Below are 15,735 nucleotides of genomic sequence, written 5' to 3'. Positions count from 1 at the left end.
ACACTGAAAATTATTTTTATTACTGCATTTCAAAAAAATACTTCTCAGTAAAAACATCATATTCAAGAAAATTCCCCTTTGAATCCAAATACCTCTCTCCACCAAGTTGCAATAATAAAGGGATTTTATACATCTGTTAGTACAAACAGGATAACTGAGGACTGAAACTGTGCTTATCATCGGATTAAACCTGGAAAGTTTAAAGGGTAATTTAGAAACACAAGTCAACAAGTCAAATTTAAATAGAAAATCTACTCCGACACATAATAAATATATTGGATATAATATAGTCACTCCGTTATATCGGAACCTCTTTTCGATTAGATTTTGCTAGCTCTTTTAGATTTAGCTAGATTTTATTGCCCCCTTTTGTAAGAAGTTGTTTTTCCAAATACAGTTCTACATTCCATTGATTAAGGGATCTAATCAAAATTATAAGAATACGCTCAAAATATACATGATTTCTTTAAACTTTATTTATGCATATTTGACTTAGGCGCTTTTAACTTGAAACTCAAACCGGAAGAGGAAAGCGTCCTCCTTAGGCGCAGACCGTTTCTGTTCAGGTCAAAGCAGTACGCGTTTTCGGTAGAGGCAGCAGTAAAATTAGTCTTCAGAGCAATTTTAGCGTTAAATATCTTTTAACGCATTTGCTAAACGTGTTATTTTATAATGAGCGACAACGAGAAAGAGTTCAGGGAGCAGGTGAGTTCACGATTCATGACAATCAGCGTTAGGACGAAATAAGCTGTTAGCTACATTTGCAGATCTGTTTAACGGCTATATTTTCTTTTTAAACAGGCCTCGAAATTAGTAAAAGTCGAGTTTATACAAGGATATTAAGCACGTTGTGTGAATTATAGACTTAGATTCTTAAAGTTTATTGGGGCGTTTATGTGAACATAAGAGGGCTAGCGCTTGCTTGCTAAGCTAAAGCGTGCGGCCTGCTAAGCGCAGCGGTCGGTAGAGGAGGCCGCCACCTGGCCGCGGGTGCTTTCACTTTCTCATTTACTTGTTATCTAACGTTGCTTATTGAAAATATAACTAGCCAGCAGCAAACATATGTGTACAGTTAATAGTTAGCTACCTCAACGTTCAGCTGTTTGTGAGTAAGTTGTAGTTTAGTCCCAATGAAGGCCAGTTAAACGTAAAAAGTGCACCTTTTCATTCCTAATAATAATGTTTCCTAGTTTTTCTTGATGTTTTTTTCCCTTTTCTTTTCATTTTTTTAAATTTCTGGTTTTAACAGACACCAACATGCCTTATCACCCTTGTTTGTTCTTTGTTAAGGTTGAGGTTGGAAGAAAGAAAAAGGCGGAAGACGTTTCAGATGTGAAGTTATTGTTGTTTGAAGCTGATGGTGTTGATGCATGCTAATGTATGGGAGAGATGCTGAAAAAAGAAGCGATCAAGAGCTGTCCCCGCGTCTAGTGTTGTAATGGCAGATGGTAAAAGGGGGAAGAGGAGGAAAAAAAGAAGTCATATATTCAAACGGAAGAAAGAAGAAATGAAGGGTTGTTATGAAGTAATGAAGTTAAAGAAGTTATGAAGTTAAGATGAGAAGTTTTCCAGGGTATGAGTAATTTCCTAACAGCCTGCTATGTTATTACTCTATTTCATCCTATTATTTTTCTCTATATCATGCATGATTTTCCCTCTCTGTATCAGCCACATCACTGGTCAATTCCTCCATTCTTTATTTTTAATTAACTTTTTGTGCAGTCAATATTTAAGCTACATTTCTTAATATCTGCTTGAAATATCTTTAGTATTTCACCTAATTCCTCAATATTTAGTCTCAAACCTGTTAAATGCGAAAATGTGGTTAACTTCTTCTGAAAAGGGCATTGAAGGTGGTGAGCGGTGTCACCTCCAGGCCCTGTAGTGTTGTTGTTTTGGTACATTTGGCTTTAGAGTGTTTCTGACATCTGCAGTCTGGTTTGTTCAGGACTCTCGGGCCGGCTCGCGGAGCGCATCCCCTGGAGGCTCACCTAAATCCACTAGCCGCTCACCAGCGCGCTCCAGAGGTGGTTCCCATCATTCCAGATCCAAATCTCAGTCCCGATCTAGATCTCGGTCAAGATCTAAATCCAGGTAAGTCAGGTTTCTGATTTAAGGTACATAACAAGATAATCGTGTGAGATTTTGGTTTCCTCACCTGTGATTTTTTTTTTTTTTTTTTTTTTTTTTTTGTCTGCAGGTCTCGATCCCATCGAAGTTCACGCAGACACCACTCCCGTTCCCGCTCTCGTTCCCGCCGGCGCCGCTCCAGGAGCCGATCTCGTAGCTCTGAGTACCGCCGGCGCAGGAGCCACAGCCGCTCCCCCATGTCGAATCGACGCCGACACATTGGCAACAGGGTATGGTGCTACTTTGTTAACTTGTACTCAAGGTGTTTATGGAGACGCGAGTCATCAATTTTTAGATTAAACAGTTTAATGTTGACTGTGTGATGTATAGTTTAAGGTGTGTGTGTTTGTGTGACATTGTGAGATATGTTGACATGTCACAATCATGAATTTCTCATCTTAAATTATTTTTTTTGTCCCCACACATCAACGTTTCTGCTCACAGGCCAACCCAGACCCCAACAACTGTCTGGGTGTGTTTGGTTTGAGCCTCTATACCACTGAGAGGGACCTAAGGGAGGTTTTCTCTAAGTATGGCCCGTTGGCAGACGTCAACATTGTGTATGACCAGCAGTCACGTCGATCCAGAGGCTTTGCCTTTGTCTACTTTGAGAACTGCGAGGACTCCAAGGAGGTCAGTAGAATAACATAGGGATATGTATTTAAAAACTTAAAATAGTTGGCTTATTTGTCCTAATATAGTTAACCTCTTTGCTGTTAAAAAGCTATTTTAGTTCAAACTAAACTTCAAAGAGCACATCCATGGTTTTGTACAAGGTGAACAATAGTAAGTAAAATAGCATAAAAGACAAATGTGAAAGTGAAACTTGTTTAATTATGCAGCTCGTCTTGTCCGTCCAGTCTGCTGTTTAGTGTCTACAGAAGAGTGAAACAATTTGCAATGCAAACAATTTCAGTTAGTCTGCTTCTGACTGTGCGTGTGTGTTTATTTTAGGCCAAGGAGCGAGCTAATGGAATGGAGCTGGATGGACGCAGGATCCGAGTGGATTTCTCTATTACCAAACGAGCCCATACTCCCACTCCAGGAATCTACATGGGACGCCCCACATAGTGAGTGCTTGTCCACTGGGGAGCTTGAGATGTTATATGGTTACTTGAGCAAAATTGACACACTATCATTTGTTTTAAGTGGTGGTGGTGGTGGTGGTGGTGGTGGAGGAGGCGGCGGTGGCGGCGGCGGTGGCTCATCACGTCGTGTCTCAAGGGACTACGACAGGGGCTACGACAGAGGCTATGATAGAGGCTACGATCGTGACTACGATCGTTACGATGACCGCGAGTACCGTTCATACAGGTTGGTGCTTTTTCCAGCACCGTTTGTATCCCAGTGTTGATCACGAAGATTTGATAATGATGCATGATTGATAAAGACTCAAATTAGTCAGTAACTGTAACTAAATTTTTTTTCCTCCCCTCATCCTACAGGCGCAGATCTCCATCTCCTTACTATAGTAGAGGATATCGCTCTCGATCACGATCCTACTCACCACGTATGTTTAAACCATGTTTCTGCCATTAGACTAGTTTATTTAGAAAACCTTCAATTTGACTCAATCTCTAAACTTTATGTATTTTTAAACAGGTCACTACTGAGCAACAAGAGAAGAGGCGACAGAAGTGTTACTGTTTGGATGACAGTGTTTTGTTTTAAATCTGACAATATTATGTATGTGGTTTAAAAACTCTGCATCTGTTTGTGTATCAAAAGTTTAACAAAATTGATCCAAAAGAACCCCCTAAATTTCTCCCTGAGCACAAAAAAGTCATCAGGGAATCATGCTGCACCAAGTCTGTGCGAAGAATCCGTTTTTGGTTTGTTTATTTTTTTCTGAAAAATGGGAAAAAAAAAAAATGTTTTGTTTTGTTTTTGAAGACTCAGTGTGATCAAATGAATTGAAAGCACAGTCAGTGGTTGTAAAAAGGCTAGGATGTTCTCAGTAGTTTTTGTTTTGTTTTTATGTATCATAGCTGGATTTTTCTGTGCCAGTTTTACACTTTCTCATTTTGCTCTTTGTTGGTAGGTGATTTGTTAAACTGTCGTGAGCCTAGTTTGCCCCTCATTAAGTTTTAAATGCCATGTTTCTTTTTCAGTTTGTTTTTGCTTGATCGAACGTCCACTTTTGTTTGTATATAAGAAATTAAAAAAAATAAAATACTTTGACCATGCTGTGCTCTTTGTATTTAAGATGTGCTTCCATTTTTTTCACACCTAAATTGTGTTATTATCAAAATTGTCAGAGTTACTGGTTAAAGCATTAATTATTGAACATTATTTGATTAAACTAATGTCTTCCACCAGTAAGAAAAGTATTGCTTACTTACTACAAACAATATAAAAACAAACGTTTGGGTTTTATTTTAATAAATTACAGCAACAGCTACACGCAGTCATAAGCACTGCTGCTCCCTTTAGGGGTCAGCACAGTGGATCATCAGCCTCAATCTCATCCTATCTAGAATCTTTGTTACAGCAACACTGTAAATCCTCCACAACATTTGTGAATCTTTGCTGTGGTGGTTTTGTTTTCCTCCTGCCTGTCAGCTCCATGTCCTTTGTCCATTATATTCCTCTACAATCCACTCAACCTGATCTACTCATCTAATGTACTCATAATCTTGTCCATGAAAATCTTTCTGCTGTCCTTTTGTCACAAAACACCCCTGTCGCTCATCTTCCCTCCACCTTGCCTGCCCTCTTCTTCACTTCTTGTGCACTTTCTGTTGCTATGGATAGTTGATCCATGTGGGGAACAGGCTAAGCAGAGAAGCTCAGACCTCTCTCTGTCCAGCCACTGGGACACCAAAGCATTCTTAGGATATCTGAGAGACATCTCTCCAGCATTTCTTGCTTCTGCTGTCTTTCATTCCTCTTCTCTCCAGTGCATACTTCAACCTCTCCAGGCTTCTCTTCTACCTGCTCCCTATATTCACTTAATTTGAGGACATTGTATTTTGAAAAAGTAGACCCCTTTCTGTTGTTGTCCAGCGTATTTTAATAAGAAATTACCTCAGATATCCAGTTCTATCGAAGCTAGTTCAGAAGTAAAGTCTTTTCTTATGGGTTCTGGCCATACTGACTTCGTGTTCTTGAACGCATTACGCACACGTCACGGTGAAACAGACCGCGGAGTAATTTTAAATACTCACGAGACGACTCACGTATCGTATAACAAAAGAAAGGCAGAAAAGTGCATTTAAATTAAATAATTTGGGGCAAAATAAAAAATATATGTCCAAGTTGAGTTATGTCGTGGCATTTCCAGCTCTTCGCCCGACCAATCAGAGAGCCCTTACGTCAAAACACTTCCGCTTTGCTCCCCAGCTTGTCTTTCCAGTAGAGCGGCCGGTGTGAACACGCATCAGGAGTGGACAGCACGTAGCCTGCAGGTTTTAAGGTAGCAAAAGAGACGTTTTCTTAGCCAAATAAATGTTGGTGTCTTTGTAAAGTTCGGACGGTACAAACAGGACTATGTATTCTGGTTTAAATTTTCCCATCTGCTAGCTAGGAGTGGTTCCAGTTAGCTACTAGCTGGCGTTAGCATGCTGTGTTTGAATGAGCATATGACCCTACACGTTTTTAGTGGAGCCAGCTGACATGCAGCAGAGCCGAGGAGTTGGTTAAAAAAAAACTCTGCTTTTTTTAGTATCCCAACACGAGTGTCTTAATCTGACCATCTTGTTTTAAATCTCGTAGATGCCTCCAAAGAAGTCAGAAGCTCCGAAGCAACCTCCATTGATTGGACGATTTGGAACATCCCTAAAAATAGGAATAGTGGGATTACCTAATGTTGGGTATGTAAATTTTATAGCATTTTTTCCTAGCTGAATGAGTGGGAAAAAGTGTTAGGCGTCACCATTCTCTCTTAATGCTGTTGCAGGAAATCCACATTTTTCAATGTGCTGACTAAAAGCCAAGCTGCTGCGGAAAACTTCCCCTTCTGCACAATTGACCCAAATGAGAGCAGGGTACCCGTTCCTGATGAGCGATTTGATTTCCTCTGCCAGTACCACAAACCTGCCAGGTGTGTATTGCAACAGCTGGTTAGAAGATGTAAGGACATCTGCATCATCTGATGATCTTCCTTGTCACTTCAGTAAGGTTCCCGCTTTCCTGAATGTTGTGGACATTGCTGGTCTGGTGAAGGGAGCTCATTCTGGACAGGGACTCGGAAACGCCTTCCTCTCTAACATCAGTGCTTGTGATGGGATCTTCCATATGACTCGTGAGTTACAGTTGCTGCACAAACTACTGCAGCTGCTGTGTAGTAACAGCTGAGAGAGAGCACAGGTGTCAGGGCATGCTGGAAATAAAGGTCTTATGGGGTAATAGGTCCATCTTAAGAACTTTTCTCAGTGTACTTTTGGCTTTGACTAGGACTGGGAATTGAAGCCTAGTTCCAAACTGTTTCCATCTACAGTTTAAAGGTGTGTTCTGATTCTGAACCCTTAACTGGATAAGCAGTTGAGAATAAAGATGGATGAATGGTTATGATGGGGACATTTAAGTTAAAATTAAAAAAAGAAGAAGGAATCTTTATCAGGGTGACTAATATATATTAGAAGTGAAATCTGTGTATTAAATCTGAGCAGTTTGCGTTTGTTTGTTTTTTTAATATCCAAGACCAGAGGTGTTATCCAGCATTGTCTGATTTTGCATTTGTGTCCATATCTCAATGATTCTGTTTCATAAATTGGTATAATGAAATTTGTGGTCATTCGAAGGTAATGTTAGGCAGATCTTGAGAGACTAAAGAACAATTAATTTTTTGTTTCCCTCTCACCAATTAGTCAATAAATAATGAAGGCAAATGAAATAAAAAGGCAAAATAATTGGCTCTTGGCTTATTTGTTAGTTTCACTTTTCAAAAAAGTGAAAGGGGACATCAGTTTGCTTAGAAATAAATTAGCAGAATTGAAAATTTAAAATATGTTTTAAATTGATTAACAATCTATTAAGTCTTGCTGTTGCTGTACTTCTCCAGTGAAAGTATTTGCATTTTTTTTTTCTTCAAGCTATGTCGTTGCACCGACAGTCTGCTGACGCTTGTTTGTGTTAAGGTGCGTTTGATGATGAGGATATCATCCACGTGGAGGGCAACGTTGACCCGGTGAGGGACATCGAGATAATCCACGAGGAGTTGCGGCTAAAAGACGAAGAAATGATCGGTCCAATTATCGACAAACTGGAGAAGACTGCTGTCAGAGGAAGTGACAAAAAACTAAAACCTGAATATGTAAGTGAAGGTTTTTTTGTAGAAGCATTTACTTTTTGTCTTTTGTTGATTCTGAATTAAATCGGTCTGTATATGCTGCTTCACATGCTTCTTTTTGCTTTAGGATATCATGTTGAAAATAAAAAACTGGGTGGTAGAAGAGAAGAAGCACATCAGATTTTACCATGACTGGAATGACAAAGAGGTACTGATGTGTTCCAGTGTAAACAGTTTTTCTCCCTGAGACCCTATTTGAAACGGCTTTTTCATAAAGAACTTCATCTCTAACTCTTCACAGATTGAAGTTCTGAACAAGTACCTGTTTCTGACTTCCAAGCCCATGATCTACCTGGTTAATCTTTCAGAGAAAGATTACATCAGGAAAAAGAACAAGTGGTATGTTTGCTTTCACCCTGCGTGTCTACATGTCGCATATATTAATCTTACCGTCCTCTCATTTCTTTGCCATTTGAAATGACTCATCCTGCGGCCTGTTGTTCATCAGGTTGGCAAAAATCAAGGAGTGGGTAGATGCTCATGATCCTGGCGCTATGGTCATTCCTTTAAGTGGAGCTTTGGAGTTTAAATTGCAGGACATGGAGGAGGAGGAGAGGAATAAATACTGCGAGGAACAGAAGACACAGAGGTATTTGGTCATTAGTCTTTAAGTTGTTAATATCATGCTAAACTTGAAGGGTACTTTCTTTATGGGTGTACTGTGAAGCAAGCAGTCTCTGGTATTGTAGGTGCAATTCCAGCAGGGCAGAAGAAATGTGTAGATGCCTTTAAATGCATTGCTCCCTGAATACATGCACATGTCAGTTAGAATGCAATGCACAATTTGTGCTGCTGTAACTTTCACAGCAGGGTTTATTCATGGGTAGTAGTAAGGAACGGCTCAACACGTTGCATGCATAAAACAGTTTTATTTAGGCAAACTCTGTATTGCAATCAGAGGAATAATTGGGGAAGACATGGCACTTTGAGGTGACTTTAAACTGAACAACACTAAAAACTTTGATTTTAAGTTCATGGCTCACTAACCCTTTAATCACTCTTTGTTAGTTGCACCTTTCTGCTGTAATGATATTAAATGGCTGCAGGCAACTTAATACTGAGTACTGAGTAATTAATTAAAGTTTGCACTGGTCCTTATTTACTAATGTGCTTTGAAACGTCCGTACCCTGTGCAAAAATTGAATTTGCAAACCATTTTTTGTTTTGTTTTGTTTGTGTGTTTCTAGTGTTTTGACCAAAATAATAAAGACCGGCTATGCAGCGCTGCAGCTGGAATACTTCTTCACAGCAGGACCAGATGAGGTGCGAGCGTGGACCATCAGGGTGAGTGTTTTGACGTGTGTGTGTGTGTGTGTGTGTGTGTGTGTGTGTGTGTGTGTGTGTGTGTGTGTGTGTGTGTGTGTAACCTTTTTAAAAATACATAATTAACTCTTGTGATTGAAGATAAACCACTCTGATAGTTTTGAATTTCAGAGATCTTCACTGAGTTTAAAAAATAAAAAAATAATTTATTCAAAGAATATTTTGGAAAGCTTAATTTTCCAATGTTTTTTTTTTTTTTTTTTTTTTCCTAATTTGTGATTAGAATGTTGGCTTGTATTAAAATTCCAACATTTTGCGTCATTTTTGTTATTTTTTTTCTGACAACCAGCTTCACTTTTGTTTTCCGTTATTATATTTAAGTAGTCAGTGAAGATCTGACTTGTAAAACTGAGTGATGGAAACATCTGACATAGATTTTTAAATATATGTGATATTATATTACTTTGGCTTTTGCCATTTGGTGTCTTCAACAGTTCTATAATTGAATACTGATAGAAATTTTATTGTTTCTTTGTTCAAAACAGAGCCCTGAAGTAAATTTTTGACAGTTGTCATCATTTTGTGATGATATCAGGAGCGCAGATTGTTACTTTTGCAGAATTTCTTAAATGTGATGCATTTAATAAATACATATTTTATTTATAACATGTCCTGTTGTGCTTTGGTCCCACAGAAAGGTACAAAAGCTCCTCAGGCTGCTGGAAAGATCCATACTGACTTTGAGAAAGGCTTCATCATGGCCGAGGTGATGAAGTTCACAGACTTCAAAGAAGAGGGCAGTGAAACTGCAGCCAAGGTGTGAGCTTTTGTTTTGTTTTGGGTGTTTTTGTTTGTTTGTTTTTCCCCAGCCCAATTATTCCTGAGTTGCTGCATGTGCTGAATTTCCATCAATAACTGTTATTATTCTGGAATATATCAACTATAATTTTGTTTCTTTCTCTCTCAGGCTGCTGGGAAGTACAGGCAACAGGGCAGGAACTACATTGTGGAGGACGGGGACATTATCTTTTTCAAATTCAACACACCCAATGCACCCAAAAAGAAATAAGACCACAGAGTCACTGGGTTGGGGGAATCAAAACTCAGAATACAGTTTAGTCCCACAGAGCACACTGTCTGCTGGTTTTCATACTTCTTTTTTGATTCTGATGGCTTCAGCTGTTCGAATCAGTTTTTGGTAACAATGCTTTAGTTGTTCATGTGTTTTTAACACATAAAAGACTGTTTTTTGATAATTTAATTTAAAGAAAAGCTCAGACTTCTTTTGAGACAGGTTTCTGTTTTGGATTTTTTTTAAGACTTAAGTGTTTTATTGCTCCGAGCAGCTCATCTTTTCTCTCTTCATGAATTGCAGTCATGGCTACAGCTGATTAATCTGTAAGCTTTCACATTCTAATGAGCCTGTTGTTTGGTGCATTAGTAAGGGCAGGCATGGCTGTTCTATCATAAAAATACTCATAATTGCATAAAGCAACAACGTGCTGCAGGTGAATTAGTTTTAGATGTCATCCCTTAAAATTTAAAAAGAGCAGCACAGTTCTATTAAATTTAAAAGGTGCTAAAATATATTGTGTCCAAAAATCAATCATCATTTCTTCTTGGGAGAACGAAAGCCATCGGTCGGTGTTTCATTGAGGGTGGGGCTGAACTGTATTGTGCTGATAACATGAGGGATATTATTTTAGAAAGAGGAACGGAGACCTCGGTGGCAGTGCCTCATCAGATTCCTGAAGAGAAAGCTGCTTTTATTGATTTACACTCCTGACGTAAAGGAGTCCACCCCGCATAACGAGAGAATGCACCATTGTGGATCATTTGGACTGTACAGCTTTAAATTGCATCATGTTTCACCTCTCTCACTGCCCACAAACTATGCTCATTTTCATAAACATGCTGCCACACTGTGGACTAAAATAGAAATCTTTCTGACCTATGGAAACCAGTGTACAATAAGTATCACCCTCATCAATATGCATGTGTCAATAAAAGGAGATAAACCTGTTACGGTTTTGTATGTTTATTTTCTTTCATTCCAGGCAAAACAGATCGTCGTCCCAAGCTACTCTCATCTCTTTATATTTTGATAGGAAAAAGTTGCAGCATCTATTGAAATTATTTGTGAAACATGTACAGTTGTTTGTGGCAGTGCAGTATATATAAGGAAAAAAAGCTCTTTGGATGTTTGGGTCCATTTCAGATCAAAATCAGGTCCAGGCCTTGAGGAGGTCGATCGATGAATGTTGGTGTTCCACTGTGTTTTTCTATCCAGATTTGCTTTTACTACATTGGCAGTGTGTTTGGGATTGTTCTCATGCTAAAAAAATGAAGGCACTTCAGGCACTTTTTAGTTGGTATTAGGGCTGCCACAAACGATTATTTTGATAGTCGACTAGTCACCGATTATTTATGCGATTAGTCGACTAATCAGATCATCATCCACTGGACGTAAAACTACAGCTTATTGCACCATGCAGCATATGCTCTTATATAACTATCATTAGCTTACAGCTTTAAGCTTTTAAGGTGCTAACTAAAAATAAAGACAAGATGATAGTTTATTCAATTTTAATGAAATTTGCAGATTGTTTCGGTGAAGTTTAATAAACTCCTTGCTATCTAAAATATAACAGGACAACGGAGTATATTCTCCAGCATCTCACACTTCTGATAATCAGCTGTCTGCTTGACGTTTATTCAGCTGTGTAAAAACTATAACTTTAATCTCAGACAAACCGATTTACTCAGGAACAAATAAAATACTGAAAAAAGCCAAACAATAACATTTTTAATTTATCTAAGTGACTCATATATATTTAACCTGAGTAGCGGAAGACGGCGGTGGGTTTGAAAACAATTTGCCGGGAGTCCGGTGTTCTCACCGTGCTAGTGACCTAGCCCCCGGCTCGCTATCGAACTGTCTCCGAAAACGTCGGAGCGCTTTTGAAAATATGTGGTGTCCTGATAAACTGAGCCGATATTTGAGGTTTACACAGCTACATTCTCGGCTGAAAATATGTTAAACGTTTATTTTGTGACCCAGAAAGAATAATAAGAGTAATATTAAAACTAACTAGAAAAATTTGCATTTCCTGCGAAAATGCAGTGTGGATGCTTAAAGCTGAAGCTGTATGCAAAAACTAGCTGAAAAAGCTGAAAAGTTGCAGAAATTGTAAAAACTTTGCAGAAGCAAAAGAAGTTTGCTAAAATGGAATAACTTAGCAGAACTGCAATATCTTAGAGGAAACATAATACTTGGCAGAAATACAATAGCATAGCAGAATTTAGCAGAAATATTGTAACTTACCAGAAACATGATAACTTCTCAAAAATACAAGAATTTAGGAGAAATAGTATAAGATAACAGAAAGAATATATTTAGCCAAAAATACTTAAACATTACAGAAACACTATGATTTAGAAAAATAGTACAACAGAGCAGAAATATTGTGATTTACCAGAGACACTGTGATGAACTATGAATATTGTAATTTTAAATTGAGACTATGTTTTAGCACAAATATTATAATTTGGCAGAAATACTATAATTTAGCACAAATACTATATTAAGCACAAATCCTATAAAAAGCAGAAATGGTATGATTAAGCACAAATACTACATTTAGTAGAAATACTTTGTTTTAGCACAAATCCCATAAAAAGCAGAAATACTGTACTATGATTTAGTAGAAAAACTATAATTAATCAGAAATACTAAATTTAGCAGAAATACTATATTAAGCACAAATACTATGAAAAGCAGAAATAGTATGATTAAGCATAAATACTACATTTAGCAAAAATACTATATTAAGCACAAATCCTATAAAAGCAGAAATAGTATATTAAGCACAAATCTTATAAAATAGCAGAAACAGTATGATTTAGCACAATAGTAATAAGTTAAACAGAAAAATTGGAAAAGCAAAATGGACAGCTGAAAAAATGCTGAACATGCTGAGGGTCCCTCAAATATACTTGTTAAATGACAAAAATCTGCAAAAAAATTTATTACAGCCACACAATCACAAATATGTACACATGAGGAAACACACATGCACAGAGAGACCCACACACAAGATCCAATTCAGTCAACCAGTCTAAATATATTGAATTTAAATCTTAGAATGAGATCATCCCATTAAAAGCCTTTCTCTCTCTCTCTCTCTCTCTCTCTGTCACACACACACACACACACACACACACACACACACACACACACACACACACACACACACACACACACACAGGGAGAGAGAAGTAAGTTTCTAGGTCAGCCTGGGAGCTGCTGAATTTGAATCCACCAATCAGAGAGCCTGTGTACTTTTTCCCGCCAAAACAGGTGCATCTTTTTACACACGCAGCAGAGAGAGGCACAGGATTATTGCAGCCTATTTCTCATAGTTAGGACTCCCCTCAAACAAATGACCGTAATTTCCTAACCGTAGGGGCTAGAACGGTCATTCTTACACCGTTTTGTTCAGAAGAGATGGGGGAATCTTCAAGTGTTGACAATTTAATATTAAAATATGAATTTTTAGAGATATATGACATGGATGACTTGTTGACTTAGAAGCCACGAATTCCCAAATATGCAAATTTGAATGCCTGAGACCACATATGTGATTGGCTGGCTGGGAAGCCGTGCAGGCCCTGATTTGTGGATTTGAATTCCTCAGCCCTCAGATATGATTGGCTGGCTTAGAAGCCACGAAGGCCCCAATATGCAAATTTGAATGCCTCAGGACACTTATTTGATTGGCTGGGAAACTGTGCAGGCCCTGATTTGAAAATTTGAATGTCTCAGTCCTCACAGAGGATTGGCTGCCTGGGGACCTGGCAGAAATATATAGAAATACTATTATTAAGCATAAATACTACATTTAGTAGAAATACTATGTTTTAGCACAAATACTATAAAAAGAAGAAAAACTAATTTAGCAGAAATACTATATTAAGCACAAATCCTATAAAAAGCAGAAATACTATAATTTAGAACAAATAGTATAAAAAGCAGAAATACTATAATTTAGCAGAAATACTATGTTAGGCACAAATCCTATAAAAAGCAGAAATACTATAATTTAGCAGAAATACTATGTTAGGCACAAATCCTATAAAATAGCAGAAATACTATAATTTAGCAGAAATACTATATTAGGCATAAATCCTATGAAAAGCAGAAATAGTATGATTTAGCAGAAATACTGTATTTAGCACAAGTACCGAAAAGTACCAGAAATACTATGATTTAGCAGAATAGTAATAACTTATTGAAACACAAATGCACAGAGGGACACACAAACACAGGCTCTAATCCAGTCAACCAGTCTAACTATGTTCAATTTAAATCCTACAATGACATGCTGTCAAATAAGGGCAGGGTCCTCTCTCTCCCACTAAACACACACACACACACACACACACACACACAGGGAGAGAGGACTAAGTTTCTAGGTCAGCCTGGGAGCTGCTGAATTTGAATCCACCAATCAGAGAGGCTGTTTACGTTTTCCCGCCAAAACAGGTGCATCTTTTTACACACGCAGCACAGAGACATAGACCTGCTTCTTTCAGTTTATTTCACATAGTGAGGATTCCCCTCAAACAAATGACCATAATTTCCTAACCATAGGGGCTAGAGCGGTCATTCTTACACCGTTTTGTTCAGAAGAGATGGGGGAATCTTCAAGTGTTGACAATTTATCATTAAAATATGAATTTTTAGAGATATATGACATGGATGACTTGTTGACTTAGAAGCCACGAATTCCCCAATATGCAAATTTGAATACCTGGAGCCCACATACATGATTGGCTGGCTGGGAAGCTGTGCAGGCCCTGATTTGTGGATTTGAATTCCTCAGCCCTCAGATATGATTGGCTGGCTTAGAAGCCATGAAGGCCCCAATATGCAAATTTGAATGCCTCAGGACACATATATGATTGGCTGGGAAACCGTGCAGGCCCTGATTTGAAAATTTGAATGTCTAAGTCCTCACAGAGGATTGGCTGCCTGGGGACCTGGCAGAAATATATAGAAATACTATGATTAAGCATAAATACTACATTTAGTAGAAATACTATGTTTTAGCACAAATACTATAAAAAGCAGAAATACTATAATTTAGCAGAAATACTATATTAAGCACAAATCTTATAAAAAGCAGAAATAGGATGATTAAGCATAAACACTACATTTAGCAGAAATACTATGAGCAAAAATCCTATAAAAAGCAGAAATACTATATTAGGCACAAATCCCATAAAAAGCAGAAATAGTATGATTAAGCATAAATACTACATTTAGTAGAAATACTATGTTTTAGCACAAACAGTATAAAAAGCAGAAATATTGTAATTTAGCAGAAATACTATATTAGGCACAAATCTTATAAAATAGCAGAAATAGTATTATTTAGCACAATAGTAATAAGTTAAACAGAAAAATTGGAAAAGCAAAATGGACAGCTGAAAAAATGCTGAACATGCTGAGGGTCCCTCAAATATACTTGTTAAATGAAAAAATCAGCAAAAAAATGCACAGGGAGAGAGAAGTAAGTTTCTAGGTCAGCCTGGGAGCTGCTGAATTTGAATCCACCAATCAGAGAGGCTGTGTACTTTTTCCCGCCAAAACATGTGCCTCTTTTTACACACGCAGCACAGAGAGGCACAGGATTATTGCAGCCTATTTCTCATAGTGAGGACTCGCCTCAAACAAATGACCATAATTTCCAAACCGTAGGGGCTAGAGCGGTCATTCTTACACCGTTTTGTTCAGAAGAGATGGGGGAATCTTCCAGTGTTTACAATTTATCATTAAAATATGAATTATTAAAGATATTTGACTTGTAATGCACCATAACTGAGTAGAGCGAAGCAAAAACTGCCTTGACTTGCCCTCAAACAACGCTTTCTAACTCGAAATCTATTTGGAGTATCGATATCATTCTTTCACCGTAAGAGACAGCAGGCTTTGGTGAACAATCATGGAAATTTTCAGGTCTCTGTGGAAATCCAACAAAAAGTTATGA

General features: G+C 37.9%; 2 protein-coding genes across 2 annotated transcripts; both read left to right on the top strand.

Annotated features, from left to right (window-relative positions):
- Positions 1-519: 519 nt before the first annotated feature.
- Positions 520-4,311, top strand: LOC146686313 (transformer-2 protein homolog alpha-like). Its single transcript, XM_085441146.1, has 8 exons — positions 520-705; positions 1,949-2,094; positions 2,201-2,360; positions 2,575-2,763; positions 3,085-3,200; positions 3,280-3,444; positions 3,576-3,640; positions 3,733-4,311. The coding sequence occupies exons 1-8, from the start codon at positions 673-675 to the stop codon at positions 3,741-3,743; spliced, it is 885 nt and encodes a 294-aa protein (XP_085297272.1). The 5' UTR covers positions 520-672; the 3' UTR covers positions 3,744-4,311.
- Positions 4,312-5,443: 1,132 nt separating this feature from the next.
- ola1 (Obg-like ATPase 1) lies at positions 5,444-10,706 on the top strand. Its single transcript, XM_085441145.1, has 11 exons — positions 5,444-5,545; positions 5,845-5,942; positions 6,029-6,172; positions 6,246-6,373; positions 7,209-7,384; positions 7,488-7,568; positions 7,662-7,759; positions 7,869-8,009; positions 8,608-8,704; positions 9,378-9,500; positions 9,651-10,706. Exons 2-11 carry the CDS (start codon positions 5,845-5,847, stop codon positions 9,750-9,752), a joined length of 1,188 nt encoding a protein of 395 aa, XP_085297271.1. The 5' UTR covers positions 5,444-5,545; the 3' UTR covers positions 9,753-10,706.
- Positions 10,707-15,735: the final 5,029 nt, after the last annotated feature.

The sequence above is a fragment of the Copadichromis virginalis genome, linkage group LG19 (genome assembly GCF_057382275.1).
Source record: "Copadichromis virginalis isolate Kocher_CV1m ecotype Utaka linkage group LG19, C_Virginalis_male_GT1.1, whole genome shotgun sequence".
Taxonomy (NCBI): domain Eukaryota; kingdom Metazoa; phylum Chordata; class Actinopteri; order Cichliformes; family Cichlidae; genus Copadichromis; species Copadichromis virginalis.
This window is presented reverse-complemented; position numbering and strand designations above follow the sequence as displayed.

Excerpts from the sequence above, each read along its gene's own strand:
- ola1 (XM_085441145.1), top strand. The coding sequence starts at position 5,845 with ATGCCTCCAAAGAAGTCAGAAGCTCCGAAGCAACCTCCATTGATTGGA. Across the intron at positions 7,385-7,487 it reads AAAAACTAAAACCTGAATAT|GATATCATGTTGAAAATAAA; the intron begins GTAAGTGAAGGT and ends TTTTTGCTTTAG. Across the intron at positions 7,760-7,868 it reads ATCAGGAAAAAGAACAAGTG|GTTGGCAAAAATCAAGGAGT; the intron begins GTATGTTTGCTT and ends GTTGTTCATCAG.
- LOC146686313 (XM_085441146.1), top strand. The coding sequence starts at position 673 with ATGAGCGACAACGAGAAAGAGTTCAGGGAGCAG. Across the intron at positions 706-1,948 it reads AGAAAGAGTTCAGGGAGCAG|GACTCTCGGGCCGGCTCGCG; the intron begins GTGAGTTCACGA and ends TGGTTTGTTCAG. Across the intron at positions 2,095-2,200 it reads CGGTCAAGATCTAAATCCAG|GTCTCGATCCCATCGAAGTT; the intron begins GTAAGTCAGGTT and ends TTTTGTCTGCAG.